The sequence below is a fragment of the Moschus berezovskii genome, chromosome 21, assembly GCF_049115385.1.
Source record: "Moschus berezovskii isolate FMDL1 chromosome 21, NW_MosBer_1.0, whole genome shotgun sequence".
NCBI classification, from domain to species: Eukaryota; Metazoa; Chordata; class Mammalia; order Artiodactyla; family Moschidae; genus Moschus; species Moschus berezovskii.
Window position 1 is genome coordinate 52,582,270 of NC_142480.1, and position 18,470 is coordinate 52,600,739.

Consider the following 18,470-nt stretch of genomic DNA (forward strand, 5'->3'; position numbering starts at 1 on the left):
TTAAAATGCACTCAACCTCAATCAATATCAAGGAAATAAAAAACCACAGTGAGATACAACTGCATCTAATGTGTTATTAGGACTCCTAACATCATGAAAAGAAAACAGCAGAAGTGGAGCTCTCAAACCCAGCTTGTGGGACTATGTTGCCATACTGCTACTATAGAAAACAATTTGGGAATGTCTTCTAAAGCTGAATATACACGTATTCTAGAACTTGCCCAACAGAAATGCATACACTGGACACGAGAAGATAGCAAGAATATATTGGGTTGAACAAAAAGTCCGTTCGGATTTTTTTGTAACATCTTAAGGAAAAAACCTAAACAAAACTTTTGGCCAACCCTTGCACAGCAGCACTATTTTTAGTAGCCTAAATCTGTAAAAAGTAGAACTGATTAATAAATTGTGCTATAATCATTCAACAAAATACCATCCAGGATTGAAAACGCAAGAACAAGCTAGATATGAAAGAGCACAGCCGTATGATTTCCTTTATATGACATTCAAAACAGGCAAAACTGTTATGCTGAAAGAGGTCAGAATAATGTCTATGCTTGAGGGTAGGAGGACATTACATTATGGCCTGGTGTCTGGGTTGTGTGTGGTGTTCTGTCTCTTGGTTTGCTTGATAGTTACGTGCTATGTTCATTTTGCAAGAATTTATCAAGCTGTAGTGGTGTATTCTGTATCAGTTCAGTTCAGTTCAGTTCAGTCGCTCAGTCGAGTCCGACTCTTTGCAACCCCATGAATCACAGCACGCCAGGCCTCCCTGTCCATCACCAACTCCCAGAGTTCACTCAAACTCATGTCCATCGAGTCGGTGATGCCAACCAGTCATCTCATTCTCTGTAGTCCCCGTCTCCTCCCACCCCCAATCCCTCCCAGCATCTGAGTCTTTTCCAGTGAGTCAACTCGTCGCATGAGGTGGCCAAAGTATTGGAGCTTCAGCTTTAGCATCAGTCCTTCCAATGAACACCCAGGACTGATCTCCTTTAGATATACTTAACATTAAAATAGGATGCATACACACTTCTGTGTTTCAAAGAGACAGAAGTCCCAGAATTTCGTTATTTCCTCACATTTGTTCCTTAGTTTCTAGAAATGTAGTCTTTATGTAATAAGTACAGTACACAGGGTAGGTAACTGAAGGTGCTCGTCAAATTTGCTAATGATACAGAATTGAGGATAACTGAGGGAAGAATGGGCTTTTTAGTTGCTGCAAGTGGTAAAGAACCTGCCTGCAAATGAAGGAGACATAAGAGACATGGGTTCGACCCCTGGGTCGGGAAGATCCCCTGGTGAAGAGCACGGCAACCCACTCCAGTATTCTTGCCTGGAGAATCCCATGGACAGAGGATCCTGGTGGGCTACAGTCCACAGGATCACAAAGAGTTGGACACAACTGAAGCTACTACACACATACGCACAAGAGAATAATAATGACCTTGAATGAATGAAAGCGCAGTAAACAAGTAAGAGCGGAAATTATAAGTGGCAAAAAGAGCAGAGTTCATGGAAATTGAAACACTTAAAGTAGAATAAATGCAGCTCCTACAATTAGATGCAAACAGTGGCAAAGGGAAAGAGACATTCAGCTTAACAGTAGGTTTTGAATGAAAGATTTTGAGGTTTGAAATGACAGTTTGCTCAAAATGAATCAGTAGCCATGGATGTCAAAATTAATCATAAATTGCTTCTGGAGAAGGTAAAGTGGTCATACATTAGGAGAGCAATCAGTCTGATGTACCTCACACTCGTCAATTTATGTCTAATACAGTGTTTTTCACTTCTGAGTGTGGCATTTTAAAACAAGCTAGGATGCCTCAGTAAATTGAAATCAGAAAGTCAGGGAAATGGGAATGTTTATAAACACAGATCAGGCTTCCCAGGTGGTACTAGCGGTAAAGAACCCACCTGCCAATCCATGAGACATAAGAGACTTAGGTTTCAGTTCCCGGGTCAGGAAGATGCCCTGGAGGAGAGCATGGCAACTTACTCCAGTGTTCTTGCCTGGACAATTCCATGGACAGAGGAGCCTGGTGGGCTACAACTGAAGGGACTTAGCATTCATGCACACATAAACACAAATCAACTAATAATACTGGGGATGCTTACCCTAGGGGAAAAAAAAAGCTCAGTAGGGTCTTGAGTAGCCCTCCAAATTTATAAATTCTCCCATTTGAATCATGAATAAATATACTTGCTATCACTTCAAATAGCAGAGGAAGGTAAAAGGAAGGAGAATATGTACCATGGAAGTAGATTTCAGTTGTTGAATATTTATTATCAGCAAGAAATAACTTTCAATGGTTATAGATGTCCTACAATGTGGTGTCACACTTTTAAAAACTTCTGTTCTCTGGAAATATTTTAGCAAAGGCCAGATAAATTGCTGTCAACATTGCTGTTGGTTGAGAAGTTAGATGAGATGATTACTGAGCCTGTTTTCTGGTATCTGTTCAAGTCCTTTAGTTTACTGATTGAACAAAAAGCTGTTGACACCAGGAATGACCCAGAACATGCAGGGTGCTTGCATGGAGCCATAAATAAACATGCATATGTAAGAAAGATAAAAAAGGGCAAATAGGTAGATGGTCTGCTCAGTCATAATGGGAGAAGATGAAAACTAACTCTTGAAGAGTATTTCAGAACTGATAAGGTATGGTAGTTGATGGGCTATGTAAGCAGGGAAGAAATCAGAGATGTCAGGACTGATATCTGGAGTCAAGGTGTTTGGAGTCATCTATGAGGTGAGCTTTAAGAACTAAAGGACTTAAATATATTCTCCATAAATTTACCTTCTTTCTCTTTTCCCCCTCTCTCTTAACTGTAGATAAGAGAAAGCTACTGGGCTTCCCTGGCAGCTCAGATGGTGAAGACTCTGCTTGCAGTATAGGAGATCTGGATTTGATCCCTAGGTGGGGAAGATTTCCCTGGAGAAGAGAATGGCTACCCAGTCCAGTATTCTTGCCTGGAGAACTGCATGGACAGAGGAGCCTGGTAGGCTACAATCCATGAAGTCAAAAAGAGTCGGACTCAACTTAGAGACGAACACTTTTACTTCAAAAAGCTACTATTTTATTGAGGGAAATTTTTTTTAATTGCATTGTGAATTTTAGGTATTTTTTCTCTTAAAAAAAAGGAATTTAATTATTGAGGGAGGGAGGAATCCTTAACTCATAGTTTCAAGTTAAAATCTTAGGAGAAAATAAAATCTCTCCAGCTTCTAGATATCACTGAGCTGTGGGTGTTCCATATAGAGCTGAGAGGAGGGAGTGGGTTCAATGACAATACAAAAATAATGAAAAAGCAGTGGAGAAACAGTGAATGAGAAGATTAAGTTGGGTTGCAAAGGCTGAGATAATTAGGCAAATGTGCAGAGAAAAGCAGAAACCAGAAAATGTGCCCACAGAAGGAGAAAATGAGAGATTTGACAGAAGTGTCTAGGGTTTGGGTGTTTTCCAGCTCTGGTTAGACCTTATTCGACTTGTTCAAAATTGCCACCTTGGTTTCCTTAAGCAGATTTTCCTTGTTTGCAAAAAAAATTCCCCTAGGCCAGTGCTTCTCCATCCTGTCTGTGAACCAGAATCTCCTAAGGAGATTGTAAAAATATCAATGCCTGGAGCCCACCTCCAGAGATTTTGATTTAATTGGTCTGCAGTGACACCAGGGTGATGAGATTGTTAAAATTTTTTCAGGTTTTTCTAAATGTGCAGCCAGGGTTTAGACCCACTGCATGGGTCTCGAGTCTAGAGCAGAGGGTCTGACACGCCATGAAGCAACAGAATAACCTGGAGGACTGGTTGCATCATAGGTGGTGGGCCACTCCCCAGCAATGTGGCTATGGAAGCAAGTCTGGGTGAGGCCCAGGAATGTGCATATCTAACAACCCCAGGTGACACTAATGTCGCTGGACCTGGGACTATGCTTTGAAAGCCTCTAAAGGAACCAATCAAATAATTGTTCAAGGTTTAATCCTCTGCCATCATGAATTTCCCACCAAGTTTTATCTCTCACGCCTCAGTTTCCCCCTGTGAATAAACACCCACTATTCTCATGAAAAGTATGCAAACAAATTAGGACTGTGTCTTAGCAACAGATTGCTCAATTGAGCCAGAAGCTGTGCCTCCGTGCTGACAGGTGCTCCTTAGCTGCCGAACTCAACTGGAAAAAAGAATTTTATTTTTTTCTGATCCTTCAGATTCTGAAAGCTGACATAAATGATAAATTATAGACCTCTTCACCTGTTGGAATGAGTTCTGCTCAGCCCTAGGAGTTCTAGTGGCCCCTCAAGATTGAAAATAAAGGAGATGGAGATATTGATGTACTTATTGCTCAAATGACATCCCTAAAAGTAAAGGCATGTTAGTTATAGGAAACATGTGTTGCTCTACATTGCAGGGGGCAATTACAAGACAAATTATCCAGTTATTTTGGCTAAGGAAGCTTTTTTCTTTCCGATTGGATGACTTAATACTTGTCTACTTCATTTCAGTAAAAATCTGCAATAGGTAAGTGGGAAATGTGCCCAGTCATAACACTCTAATATTCATGCATTAATAAATGGCCCTATCTTGCTTTTCATCAATTGATTCAACAAATATTTGCTGGGTGCCTGCACTGTGGCAGGAGAAATTAAAATTTTAATATAAGGCAATACTTCCCTCAATAACAATGACAAGAACAACAGTAGTTAATTTATTGGAGACTTACAATGATTCAGATACTGTGCTAAACATTTAATATAGATTATCTCATGATGAAGTAGGTGCTATAATTATCTCCTATTTTGCAGCTGAAAACTTAATTGCAGGAAAAAAAAAAAGTACTTGCCTAGGCTTGCTCAAGTTTGCACTACTATTAGTATGTGAGTAAGTAATTGAACCCAGGTTTGCTCTCATCCAGACTTCATGTTTTAAAACACCTTTTAGGTCGATATTGCCTTTTCCAGGAGCTGTTTTGCTGGGATGATCCCACAAGTAAATGTTACTGTTAAGTTGCTAAGTCACATCCTACTCTTCGTGACCCCAGGGACTGTAACACGCCAGGCTTCGCTCTCCTTCACTGACTCCTGGAGTTTGCTCAAATTCATGTCCATTGAGTCGATTATACCATCCAACCATCTGTCGCCCCCTTCTCCTCCTGCCCTCAATCTTTTCCAGCATCAGGGTATTTTCCAATGAGTTGGCTCTTTGCGTTAGGTATCCAAAGTACTGGAGCTTCAGCTTTAGCATGACTCCTTCCAGTGAATATTCAGGGTTGATTTCTGTAGAATTGACTGATTTGATCTCCTTGTAGTCCAAGGGACTCACAAGAGTCTTCTCCAGCACCACAATAGGTGAACACATTACTGTCAGAGGAGAAAGACACACAGTTTCTCTAGGAACCCAAATAAGGACAAGCTGCACAACTCCTGGGATGTCATCCATCATGCACTCTAAGGAATGGCACCCCTGAAGTGTATGATGTGGTGATCCTGGGATTCTTTAGGGGGTGATACGTAAGAAGAGCTCCACTGAATGAGAGCTGCCCAAGCAAATGGAAAAATGAGAAATGACTATGCATATGAAGAATTGCAATCACTCAGAATAAGACTATAGAGTGAAAGAGTGGATCCTAGGGACAGGCAGAGGTGGGCAGTGATCAGATCCCTGATGCACATGCTTATCATTGCAGGATGTTTGGACACTTTCCCAAAGGTGGGGAAGGAGCCATCAAAGTATTGTGGTAAAGAGGAGTCATGCGCTCAGGTCACCAGAACTGGAGTAAGAAGGAACTGCAGGAGGGCTTCCCTGGCGGGGTGAATCCCTGGTGGCTCAGATGGTAAAGAACCTGCCTGCAGTGCAGAAGACCCAGGTTCAGTCCCTAAGCCAGGAAGATCCCCTGGAGAAGGGAATGGCTACTCACTCCAGTACTGTTGCCTGGAGAATTCCATGGACAGAGGAGTCTGGCAGGCTACAAAGAATTAGATGCGACTGAGCAAAGTGACTTTCCCTGGTGGCCCAGTAATTAAGATTTCACCTTCTGATGCAGGGTGTGTGAGTTTGATCCCTGGTTGGGAGCTAGGATCCCACATGCCTGAGGGCCAGGAAACCAAAACATTTTTAAAAAATGAAAAGAAGCACTATTGTAACAAATTCAGTACAGACTTTATAAATCATCTACTTCCAAACAACAAACAAAAAACAACAAAGAATGGATCGCAGGGCCTGAGACCAGCCACAAGAGATGGCAAACGCTTACTTTAAGGGAGCAAATGTAAGTATGGATAGAAAGGATGTTTGGTGAGAGAGTAAGAAAGTAAAATCTACAGGAATTAGAGACTAAATGGATTCACAGGCTCAGTGAAGAAGAGGTTAAGAATGATACCTAAATTTTCAGATTACGTAAATAGGCAATATGATGTGCTTTTCCCCAAGGCAAGGAATTTGGGAGAGATGTGGATTTGAGGCTCTCATTTAGTTAAGTTTCGTTTTCTTTGAGCCAGAGTGGTTAGTTTTACACTTGTTCACCCTGAGCTAAACTGATTCCCTTGTGCCTCACTTCCTTCATCAGCAAAGTGTATACTGTGGATTGGATTACGATTTTGAAATCAGACTCCCGTGCGTCTCCCTAGTACCTTTTCCAATGAATTCCTGTCTGAGCTAAATTGCAAGGTTAATTTAATTCACGCAAACGTGTGTTCCATCATTTCTTGCTCAGCAAAGAGGCTGTTGAGGGCCCCATTATTATGCTGCTCACACACCTTCACCATCTTTCTCTCCATTTCTTGGTCCTACCCTGGGTCCTCTATAAACTAATTGGGCACCTTGTTCCAGAGGTTACTCCCCCTTCATCTCAAACCCATCTCTCCTAGCCATTCCCCCACTCCCACGGCTCCACTGTTCCTGATTGTTTACTGCTCCGTCTGCCAGCTTTAAGCTGCTGTGTTTTCCATTCCTGACATCTGGGTCTTGTTCCTGCTTCCTGGCAGCAAGACTTCTGCATAATTTATACCCATGCCACAAAAAAATGAAGGCGAGGCTGAAGCTCGAAGGAGACTAATGCTGGGGAATGTGATGGAAATCCAAAACCACTATGCTTCCAATTAAACCAAACAAGTCTCACTATAGCCCTGGAGATTCCAGCCCAAGTACAATATTTTGCAGACAACATTCAACCCAAGTTCTTGAGTGGTGTCATGCTATTAGTGTCATGCTCAGTTATACAAGAATCCTGTTTGCAAGACCAGATTTCCCAGTCCTTTTACTGACAAGCATGATCTCTTCTTAGCAAGGGATTCATCTGAGTTGTCAGCAACACCATTCATGTTTGAGGCTAACCGCAGGGGGCATGTGCAGAATTTATTCCTATCAACACCTAAAAGAGGCAGGGTAGGGGTGAGGGTTGGCTTCCCCAGTAACTCAGCTGGTAATGAACCTGCCTGCCAATTCAAGAGATGCAAGAGACGCAGGTTTGATCGCTGGGTCAGAAAGATCCCCTGGAAAAGGAAATGGCAGCCCACTCCAGTATTCTTGTCTGGAGAATTCCAGGGACAGAGAAAGAAGCCTGGTGGGCTACAGTCCACAAGGTCACAAAGTTTGGATAGGATTGAGCAAATATACAAACACAGCTGAAAGAGGATCTGGTGTTCTTTTCTTTTTCCTAGAGTGAGAGATTTTCACTTAAATTGGGCCGTTATGGGTCAAAGTTCCAACACGGTCTTAGAAAAACTGCCTTACTTGCACATCAGCTTTGTCCAACTCCAGTGGCTAATTTGGGGTGAAAATTTTCCCATTTAACTCAGCATAAGGCATCTAATGGGTTATGAGATTTCTCACAGTGGGACCCTTTATTAAATATTATAAAATGCTGCTGGAAGTTTTCTTCCATTCCAGAGTTATGTATTATAATGTCCTTCTTTCTAAAATAGCTCAATTACGTTGACAAAGCCCATGTACATGAATGCAAAATCATGCAGTCTAAAATGCGGCTTTGTTTTGGATGTAGCACTGCTCTGGGAACTAATAATGATTTTAATCTCTGTGGTTTATTTAAATGTTTGATATGTGCCAGTCACACTGTTAATGTTCATGACATACATGTTTTATCAGTATAAAATTCCGGAAAGGAGGCTATCATTCAAATTTACAAATGAGCTTCAACTTAGTATAGTGCTAAAGTTAAAGGAGGTTAAATGGCTTGCACATAGCCACTCATTCAGTTCAGTTCAGTTCAGTCGCTCAGTCGTGTCCGACTCTCCACGACCCCATGAATCACAGCACGCCAGGCCTCCCTGTCCATCACCAACTCCCGGAGTTCATCCAAACTCATGTCCACAGAGTGGGTGATGCCATCCAGCCATCTCATTCTCTGTCGTCCCCTTCTCCTCCCGCCACCAACCTTTCCTAGCATCAGAGTCTTTTCCAGTGAGTCAACTCGTCGCATGAGATGGCCAAAGTATTGCAGTTTCAGCTTTAGCATCAGTCCTTCCAATGAACACCCAGGATTGATCTCCTTTAGAATGGACTGGTTGGATCTCCTTGCAGTCCAAGGGACTCTCAAGAGTCTTCTCCAACACCACAGTTCAAAAGCATCAATTCTTCGGCGATCAGCTTTCTTCACAGTCCAACTCTCACATACATACACGACCACGGGAAAAACCATAGCCTTGACTAGACGGACCTTGGTTGGCAAAGTAATGTCTCTGCTTTTTAGGATCACAATAAACTGTGGAAAATTCTGAAAGAGATGGGAATACCAGACCACCTGACCTGCCTCTTGAGAAACCTGTATGCAGGTCAGGAAGCAATAGTCAGAACTGGACATGGAACAACAGACTGGTTCCAAATAGGAAAAGGAGTATGTCAAGGCTGTATATTGTCACCTTGCTTATTTAACTTATATGCAGAGTACATCATGAGGAACGCTGGACTGGAAGAAGCACAGGCTGGAATCAAGATTGCTGGGAGAAATATCAATAACATCAGATATGCAGATGACACCACCCTTATGGCAGAAAGTGAAGAGGAACTCAAAAGCCTCTTGATGAAAGTGAAAGAGGAGAGTGAAAAGGTTGGCTTGAAGCTCAACATTCAGAAAACAAAGATCATGGCATCTGGTCCCATCACTTCATGGGAAATAGATGCGGAAACAGTGGAAACAGTGTCAGACTTTATTTTTTTGGGCTCCAAAATCACTGCAGATGCTGATTGCAGCCATGAAATTAAAAGACGCTTACTCCTTGGAAGGAGAGTTATGACCAACCTTGATAGCCATTCATTACTTAATCTTTATTCTGGTAACACGGGAACAATTTTAAATAAAAAAATATGGAATCAGATGATTATTAATTTTTTTTTTTTTTACCCAGGACCTCATATTTTCTATTGCTTGTTTCCTTTTTGGTATGGGGATTTTTTCCCCCCATACTCTATCCTCAAATACAAAAACAGGAGAATTCTAGATTCAGTACCTTAGCCTGAGTCAAAGAAAATAAGTAACTATAACGTGTTCCTCTGCTACTTCTGGAGATAAAATAAATTGTGTGTACAGCGTATCCTTAGGTCCTTGGAGACAAGGATTTAGGAAGGGACATGCCATTTCTTCTTGTCCTCTACTTCCATGCCTTTTTTTAAAAAAGAAGCTGATGAACTAAAAACTTATGCCATAGGGACAGAATAAGACCAGGAAAAGAATGTTAGTAGCTGAAAGTTCTGTTTCATTGGGCCCCAGGGAAGGATAAACCCCAAATACGCCCTCCCTGTCCCCTGGCAGAAGGCAGCCTGTTTTGTGTGAGGGGTAAATGGAAATCAATGAGCTGCTCATGGAGCACTGCAATCTCTATACCAACACGCTTTTAAATTCTTGTCTGGGAAGTCCCATGGACAGAGGAGTGCGGCGGGCTACAGTCCACGGGATCGCAAAGAGTCAGACATGACTGAGCACGCACGCACGCACACAGCAAGAGCCTTGGGGACGGAAGCTGACGCCTCTCCTAATTCTGAAGCCCGACGCTCTGCAGCAGAACAGAGACCAGGCAGCTACAACACAGCTCTTCAGAAGACACTGCTGCTCTCGGTTCCACGGAGCTTGCTGGAGCCTGAAAGCTTTCCTCCTACCCCCCAGGCCGTTTCCTACTGCCCCAGGGCAACATGTCTCCTGACCCCTGTGTGGAACTCCTGGAAGATGAACATTTCATTGCCTCCTATTAGTTGATTGTTAAGGCTATCTGCTCTTCTGGGCTTCTCCACTTACTTACCTCTTCTCTGACTGGAGCCTTCTGATTTCTAATAAATCTTCTCAGCCCCTCTACTCTGTTCTGGCAAAGATAATCTTCCCTAGATTGACTCGCACGCCTTTGTGCTGGTCAATTTTACTTTGAACATCCTCCTTTATCTCCTAGCTACATTTCAAAGCTATGTGACTTTGCTTTGATTTTGTTAATTCTAAAATAAATGGAAATGGAAGTATGTACAAGCACAGAACTTGAAAGAGCTTTGAGTCAATGAGTTTTGTTGTAACTGACTCTTCATTCAAAATATACAATGATTTCCACTAACCTAGAAAGTTTCCTCCTGGCCCCTCTTATTTAATCCCCTTCTAGAGGAAACCACTCTTCTGGTCTACTTATCTTAAACTTTGTATAAATAGAAGCATAGAATATGTACTTCTTAATGTCCAACTTAATTCACTAAACATGTTCCTGAAATTGCTCTGTGTTGTTGAGTACATCTGTAGTTGATTGCTACTGTCTTTAAGTTTTTATTGTTGAATTTTATTCCAGTGTATGAATATGCCAACAGTGTGTGTTTCTGGGCTTTTGGATCCATCATGTGTAGCATATTTCCTTATCTTCTAACAAACAAGAGAGACATAAAATGGAAGTTCAGGACAATAGGAAAGGGAACATAAGATCAGTGTGATGTGAGAGCTATGCCATTAGTTAATAAAAATTTCCTTTCTTTTGCTCCGTCTGGTGACCTTCAAACACAGAAAACCCACCAAGTCTTCAATTTCACAAGGAAGAAGATAAAAGAGTCCATAATCAGGCCTGTAGACCTCTAAAGAAAGGATATTTCTCTACTAGTTTATTGTTAGTGCAAGAAAAATCTTTATTCATCATTCAAGTACAACTCAAATGGCATCTTCAGTCTCTAGCATTTCCAAAACCTTAAGGGAAAGTTACTCAAGCCCTCATTTGTGTTCCTACAACTCACACGAACCTTGGTTTTAGTTTTTGCTGAAAAACGTTTCATTTTTTACTACATGGGTTTCTTCACAGACTTGACTCCACTTTCTACCAAAGAAATTATACAACTCCCTAAAGAAAAGATACTTTCTGGCACCTGGCACAATTATTACACACATGATATAAATGAGCAGACAAATGGATGACTGTCTGGATGGATGGATGGATAAAAAGATGGATGGATGGATGGATGGATAGATGGATGGATGGATGGATGGATGGATAGATGGATAAAAAGATAGATGGATGGATAGATGGCTGAATGAATGGATGGAAGGGTAGATGGATGAATCGGTGAATGGATGAAACAATATATGAAGAGGGCTGTATTTCTTACAAACTGAATGAACTGTCTGGTCTTTAGTAAGCTCCAAAAGTATCATGACACTGCTTCCCCCCCCTCCTTGCATTCTCATTAGTTCCAGGAGTTTATATTATTCTACCTGCCAATATGCAAATGTCTCAGTACCATCTAGAGCAAGTAGAACCTCCTAACCACCAGAAATGGGCTTCCTCATGCTTTGAGAAATATTTCCATAAGAGTCAGTGTTTGTGTGGAGTTACTGTTAATCTACAACCATGTAGCGCAAGAGACAATCTTGACTCAGTGGAAGACTTCCAGGTAAAGGACAGGCCTGAGTACTGAGTGAGTGACAGTGCTTCTGCAGAAGTGCTTCTGTCAGCAGAAGGCTGGTTAAATATAGCCACACAGGTAACCGAAAGGTGATGCTGGGCCTGAAGGAGAGCTTTGTAATGCTACGAACAGCATCTAGTGCTCAGCTGTTTCTCACCCACCTCTCAGATGGTCCCAGCAGGAAACAAATCTGTGACTGTCATGTTTTCAGTTAATTAATGCTTATTTATATTTTTAAACAAGGCTTTCACCTACCATGCTTTAAAATAAATGTTCTGCTCTTCAATTAGAGGTTGTCAGAGCAGAGAGGAATCCTGTTTGTTATGGATGGAATGTGAGTATGTTTAAAATGTGTATCAGGGTGGAACCTCTTTTTCTGTAAGTCTCTCTCTCTCTCTCCTCCCCGAGGCTGAGGCTTCCTACTTAGACAGACATACTCTTCAAGATCTTGACTTCAAGATTGGTGCTCTGCTACGCATGAGGCCCTGGGTAGAGACTTTCCAAGTGGTACTAGTGGTAAAGAATCCGCTGCCAATGCAGGAGATACAGGTTCAATCCCTGAGTTGGGTAGATCCCCTGGAGTAGAAAATGGCAACCCACTCAAGTATTCTTGCCTGGAAAATTCCATGGGCAGAGGTGCCTGGCGGGCTACAGCTCATGGGGCAAAGAGTTCGACATGACTGAGCACACATATGCAGGCCATGAAGTTACTTCTAGAGGGTAGACAGCAAAATACAGTGTCTGCTTGGATGGGGAATGTGAGTTAGCATAAAAACATGGCACATTTTGACCAGTGTAGAATAAGTGTTCTTAAGGGAAAAGGATGAGCTTTGTCCTTTTGCAATAAAGCATTGACTCAACAAGCCTGAAGTATGTAAACCCTATAATCTCCAAAGAAAGGTCTGACCCTGGACTGGCTCCTGAGAGCTTACCTTGACATCTGTGGAATATCCTGATAGATAAGAGTGTCTTTCTTTACCTGTGACCTTGGGCCATGTTAGAAGGTTGATGCCATGTGATATATGGTGGGGTTCTTGGGCCACAAAGTGTCAGCTTGACCTCTGAAGAGCCTGGAGACTAAGATTAGCCACATGGACACCAGGGCTACAAAATGACTCCTGAGGACTTCCCTGGTGGCTCAGTGGTTGAGAATCTGCCAGGTTCGATTCCTGGGTTGGGAAGGTCCCCTGGAGAAGGAGAGAGCACCCCATTCCAGTATTCTTGCCTGGGAAATCCCATGGACAGAGGAGCCTGGCAGGCTACAGTCCATGGGGTCACAAAGAGTCAGACATGACTGAGCACAGACACATTAGTCCAGTGACTGCTATGTTGATAAGAAAAGAGAAATTTGTACACAGACACACAGAGAGTGAAGATGGCCCTCTGAAGACAGAGGCAGAGATTGGAGCTGTGCTCCCACAAGCCAAGGATGCTAAGGACTGCTGGCAATCACCAGAAGCTAGGATGAGGCAATGAAGACTTCTTTCCCAAAGTCTTTGGAGACATTAGGGGCTGCAGACATCTTAATTTCCATACTTCTAGCCTCCAGAAATGTGAAACATAGGTTGCTGTTTTTTTTTTTTTTAACTATATAGTTTGTGGTATTCTGCTATGTCAGCCTTAGGAAATGAATATGCCCCCATTACAGCTTGGCATACACAGGTCTTGGGCTTGTGTCTGGTTTTCCTGCCTGGTCAAGAACTACTCTGTCCATGGAAGGTGGGAGGAACCAGCCAAGAGTGTGGAAGCAGAAGGAAGTGACTCACCATGGGACTCCGACCGATGCTGCCCAGGTAGTGGAGGAGTCCTTTGGCATGGTAGATTGTGGGCTGGAGATGAGCACTGGGAGACAGCCACTGTCTGTTCAAGTCCTCCCCTCTCAGTGAGCATCTGTGACTGCGGGAACAAACAACAAGCAAATAAATACACATTTAGAAGAAAATAACTTGAGAAAATAAAGCTCGACAAGACAATTAAACTAATGAATCCAACTTCCTTCTGACTTCTGCTCAATTGGCATCACTGAAGATGCCCAGAAAGATGCAGATCCCAATGTGTCGTGATTATTCACAGCTCCCCAAAGAACTGGAAACCATATTTAACTTGATTCAGGGTCACCGGAGTTTGAAGATGAAGTTTGGGAAATATTTTCCTCTGCTACCTACTTCCGAGGAGAACAAATTCAATAAATTTTTCTAGACTCTTCAGTTCCACAAATAATCATTAATAATAATAAGTTGAGATCAATATATCATGCTGGGCATGTTACATATGATCTTTCTAGCTGGCCCAATAATTCTGCCAAGTGGATATTATTGCACCCCAGTGAAGCCAGTGACACTTAGAAATGGTTACACAAATGCCCCCAAATCACATAACTTAGAGTTAGGCTTTCCATCCAGGTCTGTTTCCCTCCGAGAAACAGCATAGGGCCTTTCTCCTATCATGTTAACTCCACCCTATCCATACAGATGCCACAGAAAGCTTGACATTTACTCAGAGAGCTGGAGTGTCATTTTCAGAGACATCATCATGGATTATTAGCTCTAGAAATGAGCTCAAAAATCATACTTGTCCTCATTTGGGAAAAGAGGATGTTCACATTTGAAAGTATCAAGTCTCTCTATAAAGGTGACACAGCTGGTTAGTGAAAACAGTGACTGCAATTCAGAGGGAAGGAAGCTGAGATGCTGGGTGGTGGGTAAAGGGAACCTTAAAAGCCCAGGAAGCAATTACCAATGGCCGCCCCTTCTCTAAGTAGGCAACCAGAAGTCCTGCTGAGATGTTATTTATTCAATAGGCTGACAATCAAGGTACCAGAGATTAAGAGGAAGAAGAGCAGCATCTCCATCACCTAGTCCTCCCAACCTCCCTAACCCGATCCCTAATACCACCTCCTGCTGCCCTTGTCCTTCTCTTTTTTAAAACATAATTTTATTTATTTATTTTTGGCTGCCCTGAGTCTTCGCTGCTTTGCTCGGGCTTTTTCTAGTTGCAGTGAGAGGGTGCTATTCTTCATTGTTGTGAGGGCTTCTCATCATGGTGGCTTCTCTGCAGAGAACAGGCTCTGTGTGTCCTGGCTTCAGTAGCTGCAGCACGTGGGCTCCACAGTTATGGCACGTGGAGTTAGTTGTTCAATAGTATGGAACCCACGTCCCCGGGATTGGCAGGCATATTCTTTACCACGGAGCCACCAGTGATGTCCTGCCCTTGTCCTTCTGTGCTTCACCTTAATCAAGCTGCACACCACTCTCTCTGAGAAACCGTGCCTGCTGGTCTCATTGCCATGACTCCCCGAAGCTTCATTCCTTACCTCTTCAACATTCAGGATCAGTTCCTCAGGAAAACTTTTCCTGATTCCCCAGACCCTTATGTTCTGCTGCTACTAAATATATTGCAACACCATCCTCAGAGTTCCATAGAATCTTTTTGAACGGTTTTTATTCAATTTATTTTTGCTTCTTTCACTTTTGTTGTTAAACTGTAAGCTTCCTGGGGGAAGAAACACTTTCTTTGTTACCATCTAGACCCAAACATAGTAACTGTGTTAGAGTTGGTACTAGTAAATACTTTGCAGTGAAAAATGTACTAAAATTTAAAGGTTTAGTTCAGTCGCTCAGTCATGTCCGACTCTCCACGACCCCATGAATCACAGCACGCCAGGCCTCCCTGTCGATCACCAACTCCCGGAGTTCACTCAAACTCATGTCCACAGAGTCGGTGATGCCATCCAGCCATCTCATTCTCTGTCGTCCCCTTCTCCTCCCGCCCCCAACCTTTCCTAGCATCAGAGTTTTTCCAGTGAGTCAAAGGTAGAATCAGATAATTTTTCTGTTCAAAGAAAAAACACTGTTTTCAATAAATCTTGGAGGTGGAAGGAAAAAGGTTCAGCCTCCTCCTTTCAGCACTTTTTAATCTCATGTTTCTGAAATTATCTTTAAATATTAGTTTCCTGATGCTTGTCAGCCCCTGTTACAGCTTGCTGGAAACTGAAAATCTTTAGAGTAATCATTTACCCTGATTTCACCATTAAAATATTTTGACTTGAGAAATGGTAGGTTTGTTGCATCTTCCTTTATGACTTTTATTCTTCCCTTGCTTTACACCCCCCCACTGTCCTCTTTTTAATAGCGATGACATTTAGAAATAGGGTTTCTGCCTGGCTACCAAGGATGAAGATAAAATACAAAGCAGATCTTTCAAAAGAAGCAAATAGCAATGGAAAGAAGCTGGTGTCCCAGACTTTCTCCTAAGCCTATCTGCTGTGTTTAAATTAATTTCTTTTCTCAAATCAAGGTACTTGCCAGCACAACATCCCAGAGCCTTCAGAATTTTCTCTAACTGCTCTGTGATTCTGCCTTGACCTGGATTCTCATCAACACTGGGGATTTCTTTTTTTTCTTTGTAATATCAAAAGTAATGAAATCAGTGGAGGCCCCTTAAAAGTATTTCTGTTTGTAGCAATAAAAATGCAATCTTTCTCTGTGACCAGTAGCCAGCAATTCCATGCAACTCTCTCTGCCTCTGCTTTCCTTCTGTTCCACGGAGATCAAGTTCTAGAGCAATGTCCACAAGAAAAGACCCAGAGGTTGCCAATGGCAGATATACCATTCTAGAAAACAGTTCTTCAAAGCGTAGGGGAGGGGTGGAGTTTTGTGCTGCAATCAGAATAAACCTGAGTGTTGGTTAAAAAGATCAAGCATCAACTCTCAGCTTTGTCACCAGATAACGGGACTGGGGGGCTTCTGAGAGTCAATACTGTCGTATGCAAAAGAATATAGATATTCCTACCCTACCTCTCAGGATTATTCTGCGGGGTCAATGAAATGATCTCTGCTTTAGATATCTCCATGGAGAAAGTATGTAACTCTATCTCCACCCCTGCGGGTGTCCACGCCATGTCTTCATCTGTATCCACATGCATAATCTCCATTTCCATCTGTGTCTACATCTTCATCTTCAACTATCATGCTCAGGGATGCAAAGCACCACTTGGATTATGCTCACTCATTCTTTATCTCCTCCTAACACTTTTCCTTATGAATAATCATCAGAGAACTGTATGCACTTTGATTGGAAGGGAGAAGAATCTTGACTGGGAACCTCAAATAAGAGGCCGCGATTAGTTTTTAAATTCAAACTGACTTGAACACATTTAAGAGTAGAAACCATGAGACTGAAGAGAAAAAGAGTTATCTAAGGAATGGTACAGATGAGGCTGTTTGCAGGGCAAGAATAGAGACAGACACAGAGGAAGAATACATGGACGTGGTGGGAAGGGAGGGGTGAGACAAATTTGGAGAGTAGGACTGATATATATGCAGTACCGTGTGTTAAACAGAAAGCTATGCTGCTAAAGAACAAGGAGCTCAGCTCAGTGCTCCATGATGACCTAGACGGGTGGATGGTGGGGGAGACTGAAGGGGGAGGGATATGTGTACATGTACAGATGGTTCACTTTGTTGTAGGGCAGAAACTAACACAATATCGCAACGCAATTTCCAATGAAATATAAAATGTTGTCTAAAGGATAAAATGCAAGGATATAACAATATAAATTGCTGAACAGATTATTTAATTGTCTCAAGCGGGCCATTAAATTGTACCAAGGGAAGGATGGCTTCTAAGATCAACTAGGTATGCAGATTTGGGGAGAAACTAGACTCATTTGAGACTTAAGCAAGTCTTTTCTCCTATTTGTTGGGGAAAAATTTTGCTGGTTTTCCAGGGGCAGAGACAGCAATGCATTCCTTAGGTCTATCTAGGTGGCATGAACTTGGGAAACCCATATGTATTTGTATTCAGTGTTCTCTGTGTGGCTATGGTTTTGAGAGTATCTCTGTGTGTGCTTATGGCTTCAGCATTCCGAGATTTCCGCAATTTCACATTATTACAACAAGTACTGCACCTAACTCGAGTGCTGCTCCTTTTAAAGCAAATCCATTTTCTTTCAATCTCCAAATCCATTTAGCATTTTGCGTTAATGACATCAGTGATTCATGCAGTCGGAGGAACTGCTGTCGCTCTTCCAGGGGATTTGTTTTAAGCATCTGAAGATGAAATGCACCCCATCTTATTATCTACTGTAGCATTTCTGAAATGACAGCTGCTGCCTCTATGTGGAGAAAATTAGCAGATGGACAGCAATGACTGGCTGGCAATAAATTCAGTGCCTCTAATTTCCGAAAAGGGGTCATCCCTCAAATAGAGTTTGAAGTCCTGCTTTGCTTCTAACGAGAGGAAAATGGTCAGCATTGCTATCTTCTTTTCCCCACTGAAAAACTGCAGACTTACAGAAGGGGAGAAGAAACACTTCCTTTTGATTTTCACAAAGGAAGTCATTTGACTCAAACAGTCCAACCCATTTTTTTAAAACAAAAGCATTGGTTTAAGAGAGTGTCAAAGAGAGTGAAGTAAATTAGAAAAAGAAACACTTCATATATGAATGCATATATGTGGAATCTATGAAGATGTTATAGATCAACTTATTTGCAAACCAGAAATAGAGAGAGATGCAGAGAACAAGCACGGACACCAAAGGTGATAAAAGGGGGAGGGGGGAAGAATGGGGAGATTCGGATGGACATTACAGTAGTATTTATA

At 42.2% G+C, this 18,470-nt stretch overlaps 1 protein-coding gene across 2 annotated transcripts in view; it reads right to left on the minus strand.

The window, feature by feature from the left end:
- Nucleotides 1-18,470, minus strand: part of AGBL1 (AGBL carboxypeptidase 1) — a 943,700-nt gene that overhangs the window by 415,103 nt on the left and 510,127 nt on the right. For both annotated transcript variants that reach the window (XM_088829673.1, XM_055417758.2), the window contains exon 19: nt 13,634-13,763. In XM_088829673.1, coding sequence (XP_088685799.1) covers nt 13,634-13,763 — 130 coding nt within the window. The remainder of the gene's footprint in view (nt 1-13,633; nt 13,764-18,470) is intronic.